At 57.2% G+C, this 25,951-nt stretch overlaps 1 protein-coding gene across 13 annotated transcripts in view; it reads right to left on the bottom strand.

Annotated features, from left to right (window-relative positions):
* Positions 1-25,951, bottom strand: part of EP400 (E1A binding protein p400) — a 99,640-nt gene that overhangs the window by 13,911 nt on the left and 59,778 nt on the right. For 7 of the 13 annotated variants that reach the window (XM_081285536.1, XM_081285527.1, XM_081285535.1 and 4 more), the window contains 25 exons: positions 25,334-25,500; positions 24,096-24,265; positions 23,206-23,439; positions 20,997-21,161; positions 19,622-19,780; positions 18,667-18,761; positions 16,953-17,224; positions 15,472-15,674; positions 15,220-15,389; positions 13,491-13,687; positions 11,590-11,701; positions 11,359-11,502; positions 8,526-8,684; positions 8,174-8,257; positions 7,779-7,916; positions 7,450-7,494; positions 7,218-7,371; positions 6,709-6,950; positions 6,444-6,617; positions 4,471-4,607; positions 4,319-4,375; positions 2,867-2,945; positions 2,512-2,757; positions 1,461-1,506; positions 1,280-1,389 (listed from right to left, as the gene is read on the bottom strand). In XM_081285536.1, the coding sequence (XP_081141662.1) occupies positions 1,280-1,389; positions 1,461-1,506; positions 2,512-2,757; positions 2,867-2,945; positions 4,319-4,375; positions 4,471-4,607; positions 6,444-6,617; positions 6,709-6,950; positions 7,218-7,371; positions 7,450-7,494; positions 7,779-7,916; positions 8,174-8,257; positions 8,526-8,684; positions 11,359-11,502; positions 11,590-11,701; positions 13,491-13,687; positions 15,220-15,389; positions 15,472-15,674; positions 16,953-17,224; positions 18,667-18,761; positions 19,622-19,780; positions 20,997-21,161; positions 23,206-23,439; positions 24,096-24,265; positions 25,334-25,500 (3,759 nt within the window). The remainder of the gene's footprint in view (positions 1-1,279; positions 1,390-1,460; positions 1,507-2,511; positions 2,758-2,866; positions 2,946-4,318; positions 4,376-4,470; positions 4,608-6,443; positions 6,618-6,708; positions 6,951-7,217; positions 7,372-7,449; positions 7,495-7,778; positions 7,917-8,173; positions 8,258-8,525; positions 8,685-11,358; positions 11,503-11,589; positions 11,702-13,490; positions 13,688-15,219; positions 15,390-15,471; positions 15,675-16,952; positions 17,225-18,666; positions 18,762-19,621; positions 19,781-20,996; positions 21,162-23,205; positions 23,440-24,095; positions 24,266-25,333; positions 25,501-25,951) is intronic. The other 6 variants (XM_081285532.1, XM_081285531.1, XM_081285528.1 and 3 more) reach the window with 4 other exon arrangements.

The raw sequence follows: 25,951 nt of genomic DNA, 5'->3' as shown, positions 1-25,951 counted from the left end.
TGAGGAATCCTCAGTCTGCATCCTGCCCTTGCCATCTGTGCTTGGCTTTTCTTTCTCTTAACGACTTTTCAAGAAGCAAGTCTTGGTTTTGATGAGACCTGTTATCAATCTTTGGCTCCCAAGCTTTGGGTACTCTAAGGAAGGTCTGTCTGAAGCAAGGTAGCAGAGACATTCTCTCGTGTTTTGGTTTCAAGTCTTCAGTTCTGTGGAGTGTGATCAGGCTGGTAGTCCACTTCAAGGGACTTTCTGTACACAGAATAGTGGGCCAAGTCTCCCTGTCCTTTGTGTGGCTCTCCAGCTAATTGGGCACTGCTGGGTGAAGATGCCCCTTCCCCACTGGATGCTCTGGCACTTCCCAAGGGACCAGAGTGCTGCACACCAGCATGTGCATCTGTCCTGGCCTCTACCCTAACCCGCTCACAGGGGCCTGTCCTGTGGCCAGCTCCATACCACCCAGATACTACAGCTCTGTCACAGGAAGACCCTGAGCCCAAGGGACCTCATTCTGCCTCCAGAGCACCGTGACTTCATTCAGGTGTGTGCTGCCTTTGGGTCTGTGACTGGACGGGAAGTCAGAATACAAATTTAAGTCCCTTGATCTCAGTTCTGTTGTGTGGCACTGGGACTGAACCCAGTCGTGCTCTACACTGAGTTGCATCCCCAGTCCTTTACAGTTTGAGACAGGGTCTCACTAGGTTGCTGAGGCTGGCCTGGAAACTGGATCCTCCTGCCTCAACCTCCTGAGTTGCTGGGACCACAGGCCTAGGCTATTCTACTTCTATTTTTTATGGTGAACCATGAAAGACGGGCGGGGGGCAGATACTGTCTTCTGGCTGTGAGCTCAGGTGCCCTTAGCTCCAAGTCCTGCCAGCATACTTCATCTCTGCCAGGTGGGGCCCTGCTCCCTGCACACCCTCAGCTGGGCCCTATGGCCTCTGCACACCCTGGATGTGCCTCACCCCCGTGTCCCCACAGATACGTGGCACCCACACACGGGCACCTGTGTCAACGAACGGAAGCTGCATCCTCATGTCCTGCACACCTCTTTGTTCTGCCGGGAAAGCGTCTCACACACACCAAACTCCCGTCTTCATTCCCTCCAAGTACACGAGAGAAACCGCCCCCAGCCGCTGAGTGTACTGACCTGCCGCCTGACCAGCGCCCTACCACACAGAACTCAGCTAGACCAGCACATTTCTCACTGATGGAGTCTTAAAAAAGCAAATCATCTCCCTGCACAACCACCCCATGGAGCATCCCCAGGCATAGGATGACTCACGGTCAAGGACCCTGGAGCCACAGGCGAAGCCAGGCGCTTGTTGATGGACTGGAAGGTGGCGGCAGGGACGCCAGCGATGGTGTTCACAATCACATTGCCACTCACTGTGCCTGGGAGGAGGACACAGTGAGCAGGGACTGAAGGGATCCTCTCCCACCTCACCCTTCCCGGTGAGCCTCACCTGCTGGTATGCTCGTCCCGGTCACTGACGTCTTAATGGTTCCTGCCTGTTTGAAACAGAAAGCACATCCAAGTGTGTGTCCCGCTCCCTGGCACACCCACGTCACACAGTCACCCACACCCCACCCATGCGCCCAGCCTCCCATAGACATGGCCTTGCTGCTCCATCCTTGCAAAGGAGCAGCTGCAGCTCAGGCCTCAGCTCAAAGGCAACTTGGGAAAGGCTCCTACGACCCAGCAGTCACTGCCTGGCTGTGCTCGCCTCCTTCCACATTTAAAGTGATCTAGCAAGGTTTGGTGGTGCACGCCTGCAATTCCAGCAGTCAAGGAGACTGTAGCAGGAGGACCGCAAGTTCAAGATCAGCCTCAGGAACAACTTAGGCCCCCAACAACTTAGCAAGACTCTGTTGCTAAATAAAAAATACAAAGGGCTGGGGATGTAGCTCTGTGTAAAGCACCCCTGGGTTCAATCCCCAGTGCCAAAAATAAAGCAACTGCACCTGCTGTCCTCCCAGCTCCACCAGAACGTTCTGGCAAGTGGGGACACAGCAGGTCTGCCCCTCCCCCAGGGTCCTTGCACCCAGCAGGTGCCTGATCAATGCATCATTCTAACCTGCCCAGCTGCTACAGAAATCCCACTGAGGCTGAAGGCAAAAACAAAGCTAACTTAATGGAGAATACTGTTCTAAAACAACAATCAGAAAACCGTTTCTGTTCCTGGCTGAGGCCTAGAGTGCACCCCGGTCCAGCCAGAAGACCTGCTCTCCGCCAGTGGCCTGTGCACGACTCCAGTGTCTGGGCTGCGCTGCCACACACAACACAGGTGCAAGCAGCCTCATGAGGGTTGCGCTCGGCCTTCTGCTCTCACACACCACCCCACACACTCTGCCTCCAACAGGCGTGTGGGGGAGACTGCATGCACATGCTGGGGACAGCGGTCCTGTGGGGTACTCTCCAACCCCCACTCAGGTGAGCACATTGAGCCACGGTGGGCTGGCGGGGGACAGCGGCAGGAGGCGCACCCCTACTCCCTGGAGGGCACGAGGACTCACCAGCACGGCTGCGCTGCCCACAGTGGTGATGGCGGGCTGCCCCTTTGGTGGGGCCTGCACAGGCTGCGGCGGTGCTTGGGGCTGGGGCTGGGGCTGGACAGTGGGAGGCCCTGCGGGTGGCTGGCTGCCAGATGCCTGTGGCTGGGGTGGAGGTGGCGGCGGCTGCTGTGGGGGTGGCGGGGGCTGCGGCTGGGGTGGCGGCTGTGACACAGCCGGCTGCTGGGTCTTCTGCTGATCAGCCAAGGCCTAAAAAGGTCGGTGGTAAGAGGAACTCTGAAGGGGTGGCACGGGACCCCTACCTGTGACCCCCAGCCCCAGAACATTCCCACGCAAGTGCAAGGAGCCAGCACCTCACCTTCTTCTCCTTTGCGATCCGCTCTGCACGGAGGGATGCGACCTGGATGGGAGGCAGGGGCTTGTCGTAGGTGATCCCACTGAAACACAAGAGCGAAAGCTTGGAACACAGCCGTGTGCGTCCACGGCTGCAGCTTCCCACGGTCAACAAAGTCTAAAGATGTTACGTGGAAAATCCCAGAAGCAAATAACTTCTAAGTTCCTAAGCATCACTCTTCAGAGTAGTGTGACGAGACGCACCGTCACTTCCCTCCCGCCCCGTCCTTTGTCCAGCAGATCCACGCTGGGTGCCGCTAACCATCCTGGGCACCAGACTGAGCGTCTCTGTGGCACAGAGCTGCAGAGCTTGTGTTCCAACCACCTGCACCTTACTTTACGAGGGCCACTTTACGCAGGGTGAGGCCACCCAGGTTGCGAAGGGACCCATGCTTCCACGAGGCGCAGAGGCAAGTTCCTCCACTTAGCTGAGAACAAGCACCTGTGGGCTCGGTGCTGTCTGCAGTCCCTGGCATGCCTGTGGACGCCGAGCCCACTACCTCTGTAGACACATCTAGACCAGCCAGAGTCCAGTCCCTGACTCCTGGACACGCCCCTCGATAGGCACCAGTGCCTGCTGCCCTTTAGCCCATGGACACAGCCACAGCAGTGGCCACTTCAGCCCCCACATTGGCTGCATGAGGCTACCTCAATCCTCCTGCAGTCCCTGCCCCTGCAGCAGGTCTGGTGGCTGGGACATTGGCACTTAGCCCTCTCTCCACACCCAGCCAACAGCACTCCCAGAGTCTCTGAACAACCCCCAGAGAACTGAGGCTCTCTGCCCTGAACTAGGAGTCCTGTATCTGCAGGGCTTGCAGTCAGCACATCAGACATACCCAGGGCACATCTGGAGATGATCTGACCAGGGCAGGACGAAGATTCCCAGGAGTGCGGTCCCTCCCTAGAGGCGGGCTGCGCCAGAGCCAAGGCGCTCTGACAGGGAACACTCCCTGTAGCAGTGTGCAACAGACACTGCGAGCCCAGGAGGAAGCAAGCCAGGCACAGTGCCCCTGGTCTGCATGGGGCAGACCTTCCTCTGACACCACTGCCCAGTGCCCAGCCCCATGGCTCGCCCACTCACAGCCTCATCACCCACCTGTTGGTAAGCGTTTTTTCCTCAACCTGATGTGTTTTTAAGCACAGCAACCTGACGGCTGGCGAGGCCGCAGGAGGAAGAAAGCCCTGTGGCCACCCACAGCCTCATACACACCCCGTCCCAGCAGGTACCCTGCCAGGGTGAGCGGGAATCACGGCCCCCCACTCAAAGGACATGGCTCTCCACGTGCCCCCGCTTGCAGAAGCATCCCAGCACATCCAGCCAACAGCAGGAGTCCACAGGTCCCAGGCTTTAGCAAGTGGATGCTGAATCAGGACCTGGCTCCACACAGTAAGAAACGTGTCACAAACACAGAAATACCTTTCTGACAATACCGAGGCGTGCTTGGGGTTTTTCTGAAAGGGATTCATGCCGAGCCTGCAGTTCAGAGAATGAGACACGATCACTGCACAGAGAAAAACAGCACTGAGAACACGGGGGACGGGGTGCAGCCTGCCCAGTGGGGGACCCACAGAGGCTTGATTGGTGGGCTCCTCTTGCCAGCTGTGGTCTTCATCAGGTCAAAGTGGCTGCTGAAGAGCTGGGTGTGCGTGGCGTTCTCGTCCTGGGCGTAGATCTGGCTCGTGCGCAGGGGACGGTTGTTCTTACTCTGGAACAAAACAGAGGAGGGCACATGCGGCTGGTCTGCTGGCCAGAGCGTCCCTGAACCCGCCTTCGCTTCCCTGCCCTAGCTCTGAGTGGCAACGGCACCATTAGAGCAGCACCATGAAGTGACGTTCACTGCTCATGGCTGCGCAGAGGTGCTTGGGGCCTCACAGTGGGTGAGGGCATAGCAGGATGTGCCTTTCCTGGGCAGACCACCCCCCACAGGCGCTCAGGGGGCACTGACAGCAGTGATGACCACCAGCATGGCCTTCCTCTACCCATGATAGATGTGAGGGCAGAACCATCCAGGATGCCCACAAGCGCTTGTCCAGGGGATCGGCACCACGCGTGCCAGTCACCCTTCTCTCACGAGCCCTGCAGCTCAGCAAAGCCTCTCGGCCGTCGCACATGTGCTCTGGAGGCACAGAGAGCACCGCCTGCTCAGGACCATGGCCATTCAGGAGGAGCCCAGGAAGCTCAGTGCCCCTTCCTGGCAGGGCCCTTCTGCTCGGCACCTCTGCACGAGGGCAGCCCCACAACCCCACGACCAGAGGCCCGCATGCTGACATGGTGATGGTCCAGGCACAGGCACGGCAGATAGGTGCACACATGTGGGCAGCTGTTGCTGGAGAAACCCCTAAGTTCAGAGGGCATGCTGAGAAAGCCCGACCTAGAAAACACTGGCCCTCTTCCTGACCGCCACACGGGACCCTCTCCCATAGAACCAAGAGCCAGCCAGGGCAAGCAGGCGGACGTGCGGGTGGGCATGCCATATGCTCCACACCCAGGGCAAGGAGAGTGGGGCAGACACAGGACTGTCCAGCGAGGGACCTGCTGGCCCTGACTACGGCCTGCAGTGTCACAGCACTGCACAGGTGGTGAGCACTGGTGGGGGTTGAGTGAGCGCAGCGGCCCCCTCCCAGCAGAAGCCAACCCCGTGGCACAGGAATCAGGGCTCCAGAGAAAACCACTGGCTACTGCTAGGCAGGTGCCCCGCTGGGTCTGCCCTGTACCTTACAGAAGCAGCACCTTCACCCCACCACTGTGAGCCTGGCTCTGAGCCTTCGCCTCACAAACCAGGTAATAGGAGGAGACGTTCCAGCTTCCCAGTCCCATGGTGAGACAGTGGCTGTCAGCACGGGGCAGTGAGGAAGGACTTTCGCACTCTGACCAGCATTCTCAGGAAGAACGTGGAGTGTCTGAAGCAGTGGCTATCAAGCAAGCCCAGGGGTGTCCTTGTCCTGGGCACAGTGATGGCTCCCCTGCAGAGGTCCTGGTTCTCACAAAATTGACCACACGAACACCCTGAAGGCCAGGACTGGATGCCTGCCTCTGCCCTGCCCTTCCTTGCCAGCCAAGGCTGCTGTGCTGATGGGAGCCCAGGCAATCTCTGCCCTGTTCCTGGAAGGGACAGGGCATCTGTAAATGCTGGCCTGGCGAGCCATGTGCCCTCTGCCTGGGGCAGGCAAGTAATGAGGAGCTGTGAGCCGAGCTGGAGGCCCACCTCACACTCGCTCCCAGGCAGCAGGCTGCAAGCCAAGCCCTGGGCCGGCACCCACCAGGCAGAGGAAGCAGGAGATGCCCTGCAGGAGCCGTCATCAAAGCTATAGCCAAGCGCCTGGATGGCAGTTTTCCAAATAGCAGCAGGACAGATGCAGGTGAGATAACACATCAAGGCTGCAGCCAGCACAGCCACGACCCTCACCGACCAGCTGGCATGGACCCCTCCAGGCTGCCCGTGAGCTGGGCACATGGACCGCTCCTTGAAGCTCCCATCAGAGCCCAGGGGCAGCCAGCTGCACACAGACATGCCCTCCCAAGGGCCTTGCGGCCAGCTCACCTTGCCCTCCTCTCTGGGAATGATGACGTTCTCGTAGCGGCTGCGGCACTGCTTGGAAGAGCGGTAGATACGGCTGCAGGAGTTAACGACATCGCTGACAAGATCCCAGTTGGGCGTGTGGGCAGGTGACACGATCGTGAGGTTCAGGGGAAGCTCAAGTAACTGCTTCACAGCCTGGAGGGCAGGGGCAGATTGCCAGTGCTGTCCGCCAGGCCCCATTCCAGGCCCCACCAGGCCCCACCCCAGGCCTGCACATGCCACACACCTGCAGCAGGGCCCAGTCCTCGCCAATGAGCCACTCGGGGCTGTCCTGGGCAGGCTCCCCTGAGGACTTGACGCAGGTGGGCAGGGGCTTGGCGAAGGGTGCCTGCTGCTTGAGCAGCAGGTTCTTTTTCTGCTCCTTGCCTTCACGCCGCATCTTCAGCATGCCTGGCGTTGCCCGGTCGAACAGGGATCGGGGTGGGACGACCGCCTCCCCATGCCGCTGCTTCTTCTTCCTGCCTGCAGCTAACCAGAGGCTGGCTTCAGGGAAGGGACGCCAGAGACAAGGGGTCGGCAGGGGAGACAGGGCAGGAGGGCCACCACGGGGCACCAGGACTGAGGGGCTCGGGAGGGACTGCTACAGGACAAACTGCCTCACTGGGAATGGGGACACATGGACATGGGACAAGAGATCACGATGAGCCTGTGGTCGCCACCCCCTGGCAGAGGCAGGAAACCACAGCTACTTGAGACGGGCTGTGGCAACCTGGGACACAGCCGTGGGGCACACACCCGAGGGGTCTGTCTTGTGCCGCTTGCGCTCCTTCCTCACATACACGGGGGGCAGCTTGGCCTCTGGGATGGGTGTGGCCTCATACATGAGGCACATGACAGAGTCGATGTACACGTCGTTGTCATCCTGGGGTGGGGTGGGTGGGGTCCAGAGCTGCACAGAGAGACTCCTGTGAGCCACGGAGCTGTGGAGGGTTGGCCGCTTGGGCACAAGCTGAGGGCGGTTACTTACAGGCATGACCTCTGTCTGTCCATCGGCATCTTCGTAGACATATTCCTGCACAAAGTGAACAAGTTAAAAGACCCAGCCAAGTCTTAGCCCCGTGCTATGCAGCACCACCCATCCACTCTCACTCCTGTCTCTGGAGTAAGTCTGAGTAGTGCAACTGAGACTTCAAGTGTCTCACCCACGGCTGGCAATTCGCTGTAGGGAAAGCCAGCATCTAATTGTGCACCCCCTCAAGTACAAGAGGTGAGGAAGGTGGTCCCAGGTGTAGCTGAGGTACACAGCCTGCAACAGGCCGGCGGGAACAGGGAGCCCAGGTGCAGGTGGGGCCATACCATGCTGTAGGCGTCCTCCCGAGTGTAGGTAAGCAGCTCTGCCTCCTCCTGCTCCCGCTGCAGCTGGGCCTCCCTCTCCTGCAGGATCTGGGCATTGTGGGCCTCCCAGTCCCTTACCGATGTCAGGACTGAGTCCTGCTGGGAGGATGGGGAAGGACATCAGAACCAGAGCTGGAAGTGCTGCCGTCAGCCGGGCGCTCAGAGCCTGGCAGGCCAAGCTGCATCCAATCAGACAGGACCATTCAGGGAGAGGGGAGGGCTCAGGCTGCTCAGCACTGCTGGGTTGAGGCTCTGTCCTTTTAATTTAATGAAATCACATTTACTTCCAATCAAAGTTAACACTCAAAAAACTCTGAAACTCCTCACATGTGAAATGGTCACAAGTTGACTCTTACCTCACTATTTCTCTCTCTCTCTTGGTCAACAGTCGTATGGAATAATTCCAGGTAATTCAAAGCATACTTTTCAATTGGTGTGAGCTATTTCAAAAACACATATTTTTAAAATAGGGTTAGGAGCAAGTTAGTAAAAGTTAATAAGGTTCTTTATAAAATGTGCTCACCAATATGCTCTAGGGCTGGGGATACAGCTCAATTGGTAGAGCACTTGCATTGCAATGCACAAGGCCCTGGGTTCAATCCCCAGCACCACAAAAAAACAGACTGGAAAAAAGTGCTCTAAGTATTTTAAGAAAGCATCAGAATCCTAAGACATTCAGCTTAAGGAGCAACTCCACCATGCCCACACCTGCTCCATGAGGTCTGCCAGCTCCTCCAGCTGCGAAGGCTCCTCCTCACACCTGGAGCTGCCCACCTCTGAGGTCGACAGGCCAGCGCTTGCTCCGGGCACTGCTTCCTCTGCGGCCTTCTGTGTGTCCTCCTCCAGATCCTCAATGCTCTTGAGGGCCTGAAGAGAGTCTGCCTTAGCCCACCGAGACGCTCTTCCAACAGAGGCATCTGTGTGGCAGCATGCCAGTCCCTGGGAGTAGCCAGTGGAAGGACCAGGCTCCCGGGGACACAGAAAGTGGATTCGAGGAACCTTGGGGGGGGGGTTACTGGGAGTGACATGGGTCAAATAAATGATGCTGCAGGATCCCACGGCTATGTGTGGAGCACCCTTGGGTTCCAGTAAAAAGGAAAATGGGAGAGACGGGGGAGACAACCCAATTTAAAACAAATAGAGAAACCTGACCAAGCACTTTATTTTGAAAGCATCAGGGGATTAAGCGTGGGCCAGTGGAAGAGCATCCGCCTAGCGTAGGCAAACCCCTGGGTCAGACCCCAGCGCCACAGGGGCTGGGGAAACATCCAAACTGCCATGAACACAAGGGGGTGTTCAAATGTATTATTCAACAGCAAGTCGCAGATTAAAGCCGCTGCCAAAGACTATCACAAGTCCCCCAGGCAAGCACCCAGCCCTGGAAGGGTGCAAGATGCTGCAGGCAGGGGAATGGGTACCATATGCCCTCTGCACACCACAGGCTGCTCCAGCACTCATCGTGCACACCTGCTGGCCCACCTGCAGGACCCCACCCCGGGGCTCGTGCCTCATAGGAATCTGTTTTCACATTCACATGCGTTCGTGCACAAGACAACGGCAACAGCTTCAAAACAGAGCCCACCACGCTAGGACAGCAGGTCTGAGCGACGAGCTAAGTGCTCACCCAGCAGAAGGCTCCCCAGAAAGACAGCAGGCGGACTCGCACCATGCAGAGCAGGGGCCCAGTCAGGGTCCACTTACACCAAACTCAAACTAGCTGTGACCAGCCCTCCCTCTGAGGGTCGCCTCTGGGTAGTGACTAAGGGTGACAGCCATGTGTGTCACTTAGTCAAACGCATCCAGCTGGAGCTTTGTGAGGCACACGCTCTGCACGTTTTCAGACCTCAACAGAAATCTTCCTTGAAGCTCCCTTCAGGCACAACCCCCTCTTCCCCCATGAGCGTGGCCCTGCAGCCGCGCCCTGGTCACCAGAGGCAAATTCGAGGTGTATATGCCCACAACAGCAGAAGGTTACTCTATCAGTCTCCAGCAGCAGCGCTGGTCCCTGCTGGAGCAGCCGCCCTCCTCTCACGCCCCACAACAAGTCCCAACCCACCACTGCCCACTCTGTCCCGCAGGCTCCCCGGCCTGCTGTGACCCAGCCTCAACACAGGAGCCAGAACAATTGCTCCACACAACCTTGGGCCAGGTCCTGGCAATACTGCACCCTTGGGGGCCCTTCCCGACAGGCCTCACCCCTGCCCCACCCTGGCTTTTGGGGTGCAACGCTTGTGAGCTGGCCTGCTGTCCTGTCTGCACTCCTCACCTGAAGGTGAGCCTCGTTAAGTGGGACTCTCACCCTGCCCACCGCTGCCCCACTTCCTGCCACAGTGCTGACACACGGCGAGACCCTTAGCACAGTGGAAATGCTATATGTGGACAAGCTGTGCTGCTCTGACCAGAGCCAGACAGGCTGTGAGGCACAGGCCATGGCAGGTGGGACCTCAGACATGCATCCTGGCCTAGGCAACGGGAACCTGAACAGCTGCACAGTCACCACTGGGAAAGGCTGTCTCCCTACTATCACTCTCCTGCTAACATCACCTGTTTTTAAACATAAATACAGAACCATCTCTAAGACATTTCTGGGTGACGGAAATCATATAAAGCAAGCTTCTGGAAGGGAACATGAGAACTTGCTGTCCCAGAGTGGGGAAGGAGGGTCCAGTGGGAAGTTTGGCAGCCTGCAGGGAGACCCTGCTGCCCTCACCTCTGGAGTTAGTACTCCAGGTTGCCAGCTTTCAATGCCCAAGGGCTTGTGCTGAGAGGCAGTATGGCTCTGTGTGGCCAGCACGGCCTACAGGGAAGGGCAGAGTGGTGCGGGGCTGCACGGGCAGGGTCTGTCACCCACCATCCACTACTCACAGCTTTCTAAGAGATAAGCAAGTTGGGAAGCCAGTGGCCACCCTGCAGCTGATGGTGGATGAGTGGCACTTGGTGCTTCACTGGCAGGGGCACTGGAAGGCAGGCCCAGAAAGAGGGTCTGGAGGGAAGAAGCCCCTCCCTGGATGGGTGGGAGGAAGCAGGAGCTCAGGGAGGAGGGGGGCAGGGACCTGTGCACAGTCAGAATCAGCGGACACAGGGGGTCCCTGAAGCCAGCATGGGATGTGTCCACACAGCTGACCACCCAGAGGGCACCAGCTAAGAGCCCCCTGTCCTTACACTTGAAGAGTGACCAAGGGATGATGGAGGTGTGTGACACTTAATCTACGTGGGGGGATGAATGAGGTGTGTGGTGGGCCCTTTTCCCCATGCCTTCAGCACCAGCTGCGAGCTCGACCCTGCAGCTTGGTGGCCACATGGTTGGAGGCTGCTCCAGTCAGAGGAGCTGCAGGGGACACAGGAGACTGCTGATGTGCCCCAGGCTCCTCCTCCCACTCCCTCTGTACTCCTTCAGCCCCTGGATGGCAGATGGAAGGGAAGGAGGCCAGGGCACATGGCCAGGAGCCAGGGCTGAGCGCTCAGACACCCTTGAGGGAGTGTGCCAGCCGCCAAGCCCCGCAGATGCCCTCAGCCTGCAGGGAGACCCTGCTGTCCTCACCTCTATGAATGGCCTGGCGATCTTGGGCGCGATGGTTTCGCTGACAGTAGGCTCCTGAGAGAGCACCACAAACTCCTCGGCTTTCACTGGGAACCCGGTGTCATCCAGTGGGGAGTGAACCTCAAATAGCTCCTGGATGGTCCGCTGTACACAGAGGAGAGGTCACTCGGCAGGAACGCACAAAGAAACCACCAGACAGCCGCCACCCCCCCACCCGCACACGGGGCACACCTGGGTCAGGAAGGCCATGGAGTAGTCGTTGCCCTGCGCTGCCACTTCGCGGATCAGATCCTTTGTTCCGTTTTTCAACAGTTTCTCCTCAATCGAGTTGCCACTCACAAGCCTGGCACAAAAGGATGTACAAAAGGCAGCCTGAGACCTGGGGACGTGGCCAGGCCAGGCCAGGAAGGTGCAGGGGGCCAGAGCTGCCCCAGCCGACCGCCCCAACGGCCCTCCGCCTCAGCTCCTGTGCTGGGGGCGAGGGGGCCAGTCTTGACCCAGGGTCATTCCACTACACCTGCTGAGGTGCTCATGGGACACAACTCTTCACCCCAGCAGGACAGTGAGCAGGCAGGCCCATGGCAGATGCTGCCCTCATGTGACAGGCAATGGAACAAGGGCCCCGAAAGTGGTCTAGGCACAGCCATCAGTCTGTCACCTTCCCACAATGCCCTTCTGCTTTAAAAATCTTTTTTTTTTTTTAAATATTTATTTATTTAGGTTTTTTGTGGTAGACACAACATCTTTGTTGGTATGTGGTGCTGAGGATCGAACCCGGGCCGCACGCATGCCAGGCGAGCGCGCTACCACTTGAGCCACATCCCCAGCCCCCTGCTTTAAAAATCTTAAAGGCTAAACCCAAGAAAGCGCAGATTAAAAAACTAAAGGTTTTCAAAAGGGAACAAGTAGAATTTTCCCTGAAATTCCAAACTCAGGAACCTAAACGGAAACCACTCAGAAGGGCACAGAAAGTGATAATCAGAAGTTCCTGGAGAAACTCAGTGCCCAGGCCACAGAAGGGAGAAGAAGTGAGTGAAGGACAGTGGTCCTGGGAAGAAGACATGGAATGTGCTCATCATGCTGGCGTCTGCTCACCAGACCCTACAAAAGCACGAAGGGAAAACTCACCTGGGCCCAGTGTGACCCTGCCTCCACCTTAGCCCACAGGCTTTAAGCAAGGCAGGCCCTGGGCAGCACCAGCACACCTGGCTAAGCAGGCATCTCCCAGGCCCACCCAGGGAGCCTCCTCCAGTCTCAGGACCTGGCACCATCTGCCCACCGTGTCCTGACCCACACTGGAGAGCATACCACAGAACCCCCAATGATCTGTTGTCCACTGGCTGCTCCACCACAGTGTGGCTGTCCCTGGCAACAGCCCCCACGGCTCCTGCTCTGTGCCACATGTGGGCAAAGCCATAGCAAGCAGCCTCACATGGCAGGGGAGGTCCTTTGGCTGCCTGTCTTTACCCACAGGAGACCTCCTCCTCCTACCTGCCACGGAGCTGCTGTCCCAAGCTGCTCCACTGGTTGAACTGCCTCTGCACACTGAGGTCTCCGCCTTCCTTTAACAGTAAGAGCATCCTGTGCCTTCCCTCTCGATGGCAGGAGAGCTGCAAACAGCCCTCCTTGTCCACCTGCTTCTGTCCACGGCATCTTCTTGCTATGATAACTTTTATTTTGTTTCTGTCAATACTCCTTTTTTTTTTCCTGCCCAGGTTTTGCGGCCAAGGCTACAGAACTGCCCCCTGGACTCACCCTCAGGGTCCACATGGTGCCAGGTTCCGAGATGGGCAACAGTGGCCAGTCGCACCCTGACCCTCGGGGCAGCAAAGCGTGTGAGAACACCCCATGAATGGGCGTCATACCATCATCCTTCAGGGATTCAAAAACATGCAAAAGGCCTTTTTTCTATTTTTCTCCAATTAGCTACATTTGGCCAGTTACACTTTCTATGCTTCAAGTTAACAACAAATCTAAATTCTCTCAACGGATGGTCTGTATTTCCCAACAGGTGAAGAAATCCAAACTGTGACTCCCCACTGAGCTGCGGGCGCTCCAGGGAGGTGCGGCAGCGGCACCCACACCGCCACACCTCACTGCGTGCACTCGACACTGCTGCCCAGGGCTCTCACCTGTATATGTGGATGTCCTTGCACCTCCCGATCCGGTCACACCACTCCTGGGCCTTGGCATCCATCACTGGGTTGAGGTCGTTGTCATAGAAGACCACGGTGTCCGCCTCCACAAGGCTTATGCCTGTGGCACGGCTGTGGGTGGAGAGCAGGGCACAGAAAACCCGCCTGTCTCTGTTGAAACTCCGCATCAGCTCCTGAGAAAGGGCAGAACGCTCAGTTAGCACGTCCAGAAAACGCAGAAGGGCCTCCGGTGTTCCAATGTCACCAACACTGCAGTGACCTACATCACCATTCCTGAGGCCACGCCTGTGATCCCTGCTGCTCGGGAGAAGAGGCAGGATGACCACAAGCCCAAGACCAACCTGGGCAACTCAGCAAAACCCCACCCCAAGATACTGTAGAATAAAGGTGTGTGTGTGTGGGGGGGGGCAGCTCAGCAGCAGGGCACCTGCCCAGCATCATAGAGCTCTGAGCCTGGAAATGACAAGACTGCTTGGTTTGGCTCCACGTGACACAAGTCCAGGGGAAAGCGACACCACAGTGTCACCTCTCATGCTCTGCTCTTCCCGCCTGTGAATCGCCTCCCACTGTGATCAGAAGCACCTCTGAGCACTGAGGAGCTCAGGACGTCAGGCAGCCCCCGCCCCAAGCATTAACTGTCAGCTCAGCCTGTGGCCCACGAGATCAGAGCCTTGTGGGGAGGCACGTGCTTTCTCTTATATCCTCAGGCAATGCCAGGGCACTTCACAGGCAAAAAAGCCCCTGGAGTAAGGCTGAGGACGGAAAATCCAGTCCGTGCAGAGACCCTCCTGCCCACTCAAGACCATGACCTGAAATGGCAACTTGAAAGCTTCTTTGTAAAATATCTCCACACCAGAACAAGACCTAAGAGTTAACCGATCCTCCTCCTTCAAAAAACTACATAAGCTGGGTGCGGGGGCACTCACCTGTGATCCTAGCAATTTGGGAGGCTGAGGCCGGAGGATTGAGAGTTCAAAGCCAGCCTCAGCATATTAGCAAGGTGCTTGGCAACTCAGTGAGACCCAGTCTCTAAATAAATTATAAAAAAGGGCTGGGGATGTGGTACCCCTGGGTTAAAAAAAAATTACATAAAATTTGCAAAATGACTGCCAGGAACACCAGCTAGCTAGCCCCTCCCTTCTGGGACTGTCCCCATGTGTGTCCACCACAATGAAACCTGCGCATGCTATGAGACATGGGCAGGTGACACACCCCCTCAGCACGTGCTCTCCACACACATGAGCACCCCACAGGTGCACTGCTGCTGTCCCAGGGGGTCCTGGGGCGGGTTGGTGGGCCAGCCATCTGTCCACCTCAAGGTGAACTACAGTGCCATGCTGTCGTCCAGAAAGTCACGTCAGGGCAACGCCTGGCAGCATGTGCAGTGGGTCTCACACCCGAGGAATCAGAGCAATGTCTAGCCAATCTGATATGCAAAAAATAGGCACATGCTTCAACCCTAAGTCACCCCAGAGCCACCTTCTGAAGTATGACATCATCCGGCAGTGACGGCAGGTCAGTGCCTTGTCCTGTTGGGCAGTACGGCCCATGCTAAGAACATCAAGGGAGGAGACAGACTTGCTGCACTCACACTCCTGGGAGGATCAGGGCGACAGTCTACATGGCACACAGAAATGAGGTCCCTAGAGGGAACGTGAACCAGTGCCACTGGGTCACAAATGACTCAAGGTGACGTGTTTCTTACCTGCCGCTGCTCACTGTTGGCGTTTTCGTCAATTCTTATATAGGTGAGATAATGGAAGTTCAAGAACATCTCCAGAATGTCTAGCATGAGAACCATCTGGGATAAAATAAGCACCCGACGTCCTTCGGACTTTAGCTTCTGGAGCAAGACGGCTAAAGCTTCTAACTTTCCTAGGAGACAACACCAAGAGCACCCTGCAGTCAGGCAGGTGCATTTCATGCAGCAAACCACGTGGGCAGGGCATCCGCCTACCTGAGTCGAACTGCACCAGCCTCAGCTCGGGGAACTGCAGTGAGCGCAGGGCGGTCAGCTGCCGCAGCTGCTGGGCATAGGGGGCAGTGTGCTCTCGCAGTCGCTGCCTCAAGGTCCGCAGCCTGCGGCGGTATAAAGTGGGTGGCCTGGCCACCCACAGGGAAGGGGGTGTGGCCACCACCGGAGGGATCACACAGGCCACCCTGCAGAGCAGAAAGCACAAAGCATATGCCATCACATCACTGCGTGGCACCCAGGGCCCCCTGGCAGGCAGAGAGGTCCAGACGGAGGAGGGCAGAGCTACCTGGCAACAAGTGTGGCAGAGGACAAGGGCATACATCAGGCATTAGGAGCAATGCCCTGAGTGGCCTGAGCAGGTCTGACAGTGCAGGGGAAGACAGCCTCTGGGCCACTTCAGACAGCCCAGGCTGCAAGAACCAGCTCAGGGTGTCATAGGCCATAGAGCCAGCTCACAGGTGGCCCCATTTGCCTGAAGTTCCTGCCCATCTGGGAATCTGGGGGCAGGGGCATGCTGTGTTTTAGATGTGACCCCTAGGGCTACTGCAGACACCATGCAGAGGTCGGGTGGAAGGACCCTGCTGATAGCAGGACCATGCCATAGCAAGCCTGACCCCTCCAGGTCACCTGCGCCAGAAAAGCCCTTCCTGTGAACATCAGCTGAGCCTGGACTTTCAATGACTTACTCCCAGATGTGTTCACATGGAAATGCTGTCTACAATCTGCAAGGGCAAGCAGCACTTAAAAGAAAGGAGAGTCTACCAGAACAAGAGGCCAATGGCCAATCACACCAGGCCGGGAGGGGCTGGCATTGGCCTGCTCGCCTGCTCAGCCCTAGGAAAGTGCTCTCAGTTTCCTACACGCCCCCCCCCGCCCCCCGTTATCTATCCCTGACCTGAGACCTGAAACAGGCAGACACTGAAAGCTGAGCTCAGGGTCTGGAGCAGAACCTCCCTTTAGACAGGGAGCAATGGGGAAAATCTAGTCAGCCAAAGAAGGGGAATCAGTCCCTGATGCTGAGCCCAGACATCAAGGCCACACACATGGGCTGCACCTGAGGTCAGCACCGACAGAAGTGAGCCCAGATTCCAGGGGCTAGAGCCTGGAGCCTGCAGCACTCCAGCACTCAGCTTGTTCTTGACCAAGGCTTGCTCCAAGCTCAACCCTTGTGATATTTGATTGTACATGTGGTTATTTTCAAACTGCTTTTCTGAGAGGGCAGGAGGAAGCTGAGCAGAAGTACAGGACACAATGTGCCATGGCCCTGCCCCCAGCACTGCCAACATTCAAAGAGGGATGCCCAGCCAACAGTTCTCTGGTCCTAAAGCTACAGACCGCCAACAATGGCTTCAAACACTCCTAAGGGGCAACTCAGGGAGAAGAGCAGAGAATAAGAAAATCCAACCTAGAAAACTACCAGGAAGCAGAGGCCAAGGCCTCTCCCTACCTGGACCCCGCCTTACCTGTCCAGAACGTCCTGCAGGGACTCCTGGCGTTGATTCAAGCTCAAAATCAGATCACCCACGCTTCTTGAGGGGGTTGAGGGAAAGCTCACTGGCCCCGACCTCTTTCCCAAGCTGCGGTCAACGGGTGTGGGCCAGGGCACCCTTCCCCAGCCAGGCAGGGAGCAGATGCGTAGCAAGTCCCTGCCGTACATGGGGGCCTGGGAACAGCGCCGCTCATTGACCATGTGGACCTGATCCAGCCGCTCCTTCAGAAGCCTGCTCTTCTCCTCCTTTACCAAAAACACGGGTGAAACATGGTCACTGGACAAAAGCATGGCCAGGCGCCTCCCCAGCACCGGGCACAGCCTGGTGTCAGTGCCAGCATCTGCAGCCCTAGGAGCAGGAACACCAGGCTTCCTTCCTCTCCAGGACTCGGGCGAGCGCATCAGTGCTGGGGAAGGGTTGTGACCAGAGCTCACGCTCTCTTCTTTCACTAGTTAGGGTGTGTTTAAAAAATCAAAATTCTGGGGATGACCTTGAGCCCTCAAAGCAAGATGGCAGTTTTTTTGAGGCTGAGAGTCCTCTAAGGAAGCTAAACTCTCAAGTCTGCTCCTGGGTCAGCATCTCCAGGGCCAACTGCTCGGGGTGGTGTGGACCATGGAACGTGCCCCACTGGCTCCAGGGCGCAGCCCCCATGGGCCGGCAAGAGAGCTGTCACTGCTCTGCTTGGGGCCTGAACCCACGCTCCCGGGCTGCAACCCTCACTCTCCTGTCACCGGAGCCAGCATGAGCTGCTGCTGTGTTCCTGGGGACACACAGCAGAAAGCCATCAAGGCAGCTTTTGGGCACTGTGGGCTGTAACCACTGCTGGGCCGACACTCCGACCATCGTGACGGGCGTCAGAAGTGGCTGTTCGTGGTGGGTTCTTTGCCACCTCAAGGACTGACTATGCCTCTCGCCCTGTTCGCCAGGCCACTCAGCCCCAGCAGGGAGAAAATGGCAGTGAGCCCCGTGGTGCAGACCTTCACTTGACCACCTTCTTATTTTTAGAACTGTGGAGGAAAAGGTTTGGAGGAAGCATGGAAGAAACTGGGATAGAGTTCTGTACTCTGGTGGATGGGGGTTGGCTCCCAGCTCACAAGGCCCGGCCCACAGTGTGACTCAACTTCACATGGGACCCTCTGCCTTTAGTGTACCCAGCTCCACTGTCATCACCGGGGTCATGTGTGGACGTGGCTGGGGAATACCAGACAAAACAAAACACTGGGGATCCAGAGAAGAGACTGCAGAAAATGACACAGATGTGATTTCTGGAGATGTCCCTCTTGGTTTAGTCACCATCAGCCACCGCGGCCACTGGGCCCCAGGCTAAAATTCAAACCACAAACTCCCGCGCCCCAGAGGAAAGCTCGGAGAGCCAGAGGACTGGCCCGCAACCACATTTCTCTCAGACCACAGCCAGCCTTGGTCCTGGGTTTCACCTGTCCACAGACACACTGCAAGAGGAGATGGGTCACTTCCCACTGTGGGAACTGCTAACGAAAAGGGCACTTGATGAAAACAAAACTGTTACAAAAATAAGATGTACTGCAAAAAATGAGTAATTGCCATCAAGGCTCTGAGTCCAGAGAGAAGTGTGGTGAGGCACACGGGCCGGTGCTGCAGCTGGCACGCGGCTTCTGAGGGCTGCCTTGCTACAACCCCACGATGTGTCCGCTAGCGAAGGCCTTACCTGGGTCGGCCCAGTGACAGGAGAGGCTGGCTTGGAGGTCAGCCCTTGTTCTCCCACAGCCATGGCGTTCACTGCCACTCGCCCGGGAACTCCAACTACAAGTGCAAAAGAGAGAGCTTAAGGAACAGCCAAGCATGGTCCAGTCCCACAGCCGCAGCCTGCACCAGGACCAGGGCTCTGGGTATGGGCAGCCACTGGCTCCCTAGTTCCCGAGAGCACAGGGGGCTGGTTCTGCCGTGCTTGGATGTGGCATGTGGCCAGAGTGGGGCACAGACTCCCGGTGACACCCACAGGGATGCTGTGTACCTCCTGCCTGTTGGCCCCGGCCCTGCAGCCTCCTCGGGCCCTCACTGGTGGAGCACCACAATGGCAGGCAGCGTCACCGGGGTGACTTGGCAGTGGGACTGGAACTGGGCACGCACGCAGCGGCCAGGGTTCCAGGTCAGGAGGGAGGTGCACTAGCCTCACAGACCTCCTATTGCTTCCACAGGTCAAACTACCCACTTCTCCAAGAGAGAGCACAGGGGTGGGGCTCCCAGGAGACATCGGCAGGAGGCAGGACAGGAACTGGGAACCCAGCGGCTCTGGGGCACGGGCCAGCCAGAGAGGAATGAAATCCTATGGCATAGTCCCCAGGGAACTCAGCATGCTCCCTCAGTGTTATCTGGGACATGTTGGCAAGCAAAGACTCTCATGATTCCCAGAGTCTCCTGTGAGAACAAGATCAAAACAAAAACCTCAGAACAGTGGGGCTGGTCATACTGAACCAGCAACTCTGAGGACAAACGGGGACAGAGGCAGACACCATGACCCAGCTGTGGAAGTAGAGGCGGTCAGAGCAGGGTTCTGACACACCAAGGACCCATGGCCAGGGAGGCCCAAACACCTCCTGAACACTCACAAGAGTCAGGAGGAGGCTGTGGGCCAAGCCTTCCCCCTGTTCAGAACACCCTACCTTGTGGGGTCAAGGGCACAGGGTTGGGGCCGCCGGCCGGGGGCTTGTTTCCCAGGGCACCATGCACCGTGCCCGCCTGAGACATGGTCTGCATCACCACAGGGCCAGGGGCTCGCAGGTAGGGCTGCCCGGGGGCAGATACGATCTGGAGGACACTGCCTGCAATCACACATCCACCAGGGCATCAGTCATGGCAAGGGAGCATCATGGCCACACGTGACAGTCACTTCCAAACCATAGAGAAGCTAATGAGTCCAGAACTGGAGACTCAAAAGTTGAGCACACAAGGCCAAGAGGAGACAGCAGGACCCCAGTGCAGGGCCACACCACAGAGCCTCACCCTCCTGGCACCTCGATGCAGGCGGTGAGCTCACGGGAAGCCCAACCCAGCCCTGCACCTGCCAACAGGGCCATGGAGGGCGCCGGACTGGAGAGAAGCTGGGTGTGGCCCAGGCCCTGCTGGGCTGCACAGGAGCCACCACTGACTCTGCACCTGCCCCAGTCCCCACGCCTGCCCCCAGAGTGCTCCCTGGAGTGTGCCAACAAAGCCAGAGGTGCCCTGAGGGAGCCCTGCTTCTGAGGCCTGAACACTGGTTGGTAAGGGACTCGCCCACACGGAGCAGCTTCTCCCACAGAAGAAGCCCTGTCCTGCCAAGCACCCAGGATAGTTCTCATGGGGAAGATGCAGGGGAGGGCACTGGCCCAGGCTGCGGGGCCACCACTCCTAACCCCTTGCTAGCACTAACAGGCAGCTGGCATCACCCCATGGAGGAGCCAAAGCCATTAACTGCTGCCATGCCATCTCTGGAGATGACCCTCATTCCTGCCTTTAAAAGCAGCGACTGGATAGGCATGCTGCTCTTGGCCAAAGGCCTGGGAGTTCAAGTGAAAAAATCCATCCAGGGTGGCGGTGTGCACCTGTGGTCCCAGCTGCTCACCCCAGCCCAGGAGTTCTGGACCTGCCTGGGCAACAGAGTAAAACCCCATTTCAAAACAAAAACAAAGCAAAACAGAAACCATCTGTGTGTAAAAGAAAATAATTTCTCTTACATAAATCTCCAGGAAATCTACTTAGGAAAATTCACTTCACACTCCTACAACAAATATTTCTAGATGGATTTACACAATAAGACTCTTTTCAAGGGGCAGATGTCATTAATGCACAGATCAAATAGCCGGAAACCAGGTGGCTTATGAGTGTTACCCACCAGTCCCCTACAACCCCATGAGTTGTTAACTTCACTCCCAGGTGAAGAACCAGGAGCCCAAAGGAGCCAAATCCCTTGCCCAAGCCACCCGTGGGCAGGACTGCCCATGCACGGTGCCAGCCTGGCATGCTGCTGTTCATCAGCGCCAGCGGCCAGCTCTCCCTCACCTTGCAGCTGAAGGGGCTGGCCTGCCGTGAGCTGCCGCAGCTGGCTATGCGACAAGGTGAACTTGTTCCCCTGGAACTGCAGCGTCACAGGTGTCTCGGGCTGTGCCACTCGGCTCTGAGGCCCTGCAATGGATGCCAGCTGAGCTATCTTCACTACTTCTCCACCTGGGGAAATGTAGAGGAAAAGCTGAATTAACACCATTTGGGAAAGTCGAGGACTGTTGTGTGATACACCAATCACTTGTGGTGAATGACCATGACCTACAGCAAACTGGTCTCAGCAGTGCTCTCTGGACACTGCCTCCAGCTACTGACAAGAGCTACCTTAGGGCTGTAACCGTGGCTTGGTGGTAGAGCACCTGCCTGGCATGTGAGGCACTGGGTTCAATTCTCAGCACCACATGTAAATAAATAAAGATCCATCGACAACTAAAATAAATGTATTTTTTTTAAAGTGTAGATTGAAAAAGAAAAAAAAAAAAAACTACCTTACCAGAAAAAAGAAAGTGATCAGATGATAGATTTTAATGGTTTGCTTATTTAACCACAAACGGTAGGGATTTTAGATGTCAGATATTAATGCTATTAAAAAAAAGCAAACATCAAAAATAGAAATCTACTTGTAATAAACCTAGAAACCCTGTTATCAACCTAATTCTCTTTGGAGAATTTTAAAAATTTTAAAAAAACGTGTCAACTTAAGCTCACAGAGGCAAATAAGATCACACTAGATAAAGGGCTGGGCTGGGGCTCAGTGGTGGAGCGTTTGACTGACACGTATGAGGCCTTGGGTTGGATCCTCAGCACCACATAAAAATAAATCAAGGTATTGTATCTATCTACAATTTAAAAAAATTTAAGAAAAAAAGGAGAGCAATTACATTGGATAAAAAGAACAAACAATTAGCTCCCTTACAATCGTATTTTCAAACTCTAGGGAAGTGTTTAAATAAATAAACCACACGTACAGCTTTAAGGAGTAAAGCCTCACACTATCTCGAGTTAGATCTCAAACACAACCCCTAATGTGCACTGAGAGGCAACGTGGAACTTGTGGAACTTGGCACTGTTTTGAAAGACCACTGCATATCGTCAGAAGTGCCAACTCAGCAGCGCTCGCCCAGGCCACAATTGCCCAGCAGCTGCGATCCCTTGACCCAGCCCTTGGCACCCAGGGCCAAGTGTCCCTCCCAGGGAAATCCATGCCAGAACTATTAGTCACACCATAAAGAGAAGGGTTAGTAAGGACCAGGAAAATTCCAAGGATGTCTTGCCACAGAACAGCCGTGAACGAGAGGGGAAATGAAGGCAGGAAACAGATCTACGCGAAGGCTCAAATCCCCGTCAGCCCTCCACGGTCCGCAGGCGGTGGTGACCAGGAAGGGCAGAGAGTGGCTCTGCCCACTGCCATGCTCTCTACGTGGCTCGCCTTTCATGGCTTAGTGACTCTGGCCTCTGGCCTCGGGGCGAGCAAGAGCCTTTTCCCTGAGCAGCTGCAAGATGGCCACTTGCGACTGGCATGAAGAGGCTGGGAACGAGGGGCGGGCTAGGCACAGCGCCTCTTGCATGGCTTCCTCCTCCCTTCCCGGCTCTCCTGGAGGCCTCGCCGGGGTCTGGTCACTTGACAAAGTCCGTGAGGCAGTGTCTGAGCAGCACCTCGCCCACGATGTGGTAAGCTGGGACGACTTCCACAGCAGAAAGGACGTAGGCAGGTGGGCTCTGCAGGATGCCAGTCCCCCTAGGCAGCAGCAGGAAGCTCTGCCCTGGGAAAACGAGTGAAGCTGCCCAGTTCCAGCCACTGCATCAAGTTGAGGGTCTCTGCTGGCAAGTGCTTGTTCCAGGCTTGCACCTGACAACCCATGAGGGCTGGGAGGCCGTAGTGCCCACTGCTTTACCACTCGCCCCAGTGGCTGTGGGCTGACGGAGAGAGACCTTGGTGGACACCAGGGAGGTGCTGACCTGCACCCAGTGTGGCGAGGGGCGCAGGAGAAAAGCAGAGCCGAGAGGGTGAGGAGAAAGCGCAGAGAGGAGCAGGGGCCTGGATGCTGCCTCTGGAGAGGCCCACCCCTGGCAGACGCCTTGTCAAGGTAGCGCCAGGCCCGGGCGGCAGAGAGACAGAGGCAATGGACAGCAAAGGCCTTCAGAGTTCCCGTGCTCCTGACACCGCTCAGGGCAGTGAGAGGCAGAACCAGAAGGCAGGGCCACTTACTGGGCAAGCGCGCCTGGGCCTGCGAGGTGAGCACCAGCCGCTGGGGCGGCGCGCTCTGCCCGGCCGCCAGCGAGGGGGCCTGGGGCGGGGGCGGGGGCAGGCCTGGGGCGCAGGCAGGGGCCGCGGTCTGAGCCCGCGGTCGCACAGGATGGGCAGGGCCAGCTGCCGGGCTGGATGTCGTGGTGGGCTGGTGTCGAGCGCTGGCGGAGGCCGGCGAGGTCTGCAACAGGGCCGCTGCAATCGATAAGTCGGTTTGTGCAAAGCCGTTAGCAGTTCTTCTCAACGACAACGCTTCACACCCGAACTTCAAAGAAATTACATAAATGTTACTGCACACTGTCCTCAAGAGAAAAGCCCTCTTGGAAAAGACAGAGGCAGGACGAGGACGGTCCTCAGTGGAGAGACTACCACTGTGCTTTCTGGTGCTCCTCCTCCCGGGAGCAGGCTGGGCGGAGCCAAGCCGGCCACAGCTGCACCCCACACACAGCACTGGGAGGGCGGCCACTCTCATCAGTTGCAGCCCTGAGTCTGCTTACCTCGGAGGAAGAGGTGGGTGTGACACCAGGAACCTCCGTGGAGGCCAAGACGCCACGTCTGCGACCCCTCTGCCATCTAACCCTATCCGTCCTCAAGTGACCGCCAGTTAGGCTGAAATGATGGCACATGTAATAACAAGCGTCTCCAGCAATGTCCTGAGCCCTCTGCCAAGGTGGCCATCATCGTCAACGTGTTCTCAGCCAAGAGAGAGGTTTCTCACACAGGGGAAGCCCAGCGTAAGAAACAAGAACGTCTATGCCTCCTGAAAACTAGACCAGGTGGCTCAACGTGTTGGACCTGCAGGCGCTCGCTAGGGAGCTCCTGGCACAGGGGCCACGACCAAGTGAAGGTACCTTTTGCATCCGGGTTTGCAGAGAACGTGGCGATCGGTGGCCGTCCACGGGCCTGGCCCTGTGGAGGCGCAGCAGCTGTATTGGCAGTTGCTGTCCGGGGCGGGTGGGTGCTGGGGAAGGCCACGGTGCGACCCTCGGGCTTCTGGCCATACTGCACAGGCTGAAACAACCTGGACACCCAGGGCCCAGGCGAAGACGGCATCAGCCGCTGCAGAGCTCAGGCTCCACAGGGCGGCCGAGGGGCCTGGAGGCTGCCCAGGGTCCCAGCTCCAGGAGCATGGGCCAGGGCAGGGCGGGACCCCTTGATGGGGGGGAAAGGCCAGTGACAAACTGCACTTGAAATTAGTATGTGGACCATGACTCTATGATATTGGGACAAAAGTGATCTAAACTGTTTAAATAAACATTAGTGTAGATTAGGAAAAAACTCCTGCATAATACCCAGGGCACTTCAGGGCCAGAGGGCAGAGCCAGAGCCTCAAGGTGCTGCATAGGAACGGTGGGAGCCACCCATGCCTGTCCACAGGCTGCTGCCCCCATGTTATCCCAAGGGAGCACAGCATGCTTCTCCCTCCCCTAGGGACATAAGGGACAGAGGTGGGCAGATGCGGTTGGCCATGAAGCCAAGGGCAGGAAAGGGCGACTGGGGCAGTCTGGCCCTTCACTCCAGGACTCCTGCTTCCTGTCTTCCTTTTCACCCAAACACTGGGGCCTACCAGTTTCTAACAGCAGGAGTTGGCGCTTCCCAAACCATTCCCATCTCAAGTCCATCACCTGACCTACTTGATCCTATCCTCCTACCGATCCCCCAAGACCATCACTCCACATCAGTGTATCGCCTAGAGGGACCGCTGCTCTGTGGTGCGGTGGACCCACTGTCATCCCCCCACCCCCCGCTCTGCCCCATGAATACGCTCTGTGCCCTGCTGGCGTAGCTGACTGGTCTGGCCATGCCAGCTGCTACTGCATCAGGCCCCTCACACCCCAATGCCTGGGCCACAACCACCATGCATGAGCTGGTGCAGAGTGGAAAGCAGTCCCTATTCTGCCCACAGCCTGCATGGCCACACTCGCCAAAACCAGGGTGTCTGGGGAGTTCCCCGGGGAGTGGGCAGCCATATTTGGTTATCAGACTTTACTTCCACCACTGAGCACCCAGGCCAACTGGGCGCTGACCTGCAGCCACACTTTGGATGGGCAGAACAAGCCCCTGCTGCTCCCAGCCCTCACCCACGCACCTACTGGCCTTCAGCTTCACTGCCACTGGCCGGGCTGATGTGGGTGGCGAAGTGAAGGCCTCCTCCATCAGCTTCCGGGTCACCTTTTTCTTAGACAGTAATTCTGCCTCATGGTGAGTGATTTTATTCTCTAATCCAATGAGATCAAATATAGAAAGATCGGCTTCCTAAGTAGAAAAACAAACAAAATAAAATAAAACCCTGCCGCACCAGGTGGCAGAGGACAGCCTGACCAAGAGCCAGACCTGCTAGGGGTGGGAGCCCAGCTGAGCAGGCTCTGCAGAGGGGGTCCTCCCAGCCTGTGCAGCTGGACAGGCTGCACACTTTGGGGCCAGCGCCCCTCCTTAACAAAGGGACCCCGGGAGGGCGCAGGAATGGGGCAAGGGCAGGGTTGACAGCCGCGGATCACACAGGTGAAGGCAGGACACCCAGGGAGGAGGGCAGTGCCAGGCCTAGTGCCAAAGCCCGAGCCTGTGCTTCCTGGCAGGTGCTGGTGAGGGTGGGGAGCAGAAGGCCCTCCTGCCACTGCTGGGGAGGAAGGTGACGCAGCGTAGAGCACAGTCAGCAGCTTCACCAAGTCAGGTGTAGGGCAACGTGAGGCCAGCTCCCCCACCCAGC

The sequence above is a fragment of the Spermophilus citellus genome (assembly GCF_964194105.1).
Source record: "Spermophilus citellus genome assembly, chromosome: 3".
Lineage (NCBI taxonomy): Eukaryota > Metazoa > Chordata > Mammalia > Rodentia > Sciuridae > Spermophilus > Spermophilus citellus.
The sequence above is the reverse complement of the archived record's forward strand: the minus strand, read 5'-3'. Positions and strand labels throughout refer to the sequence as shown.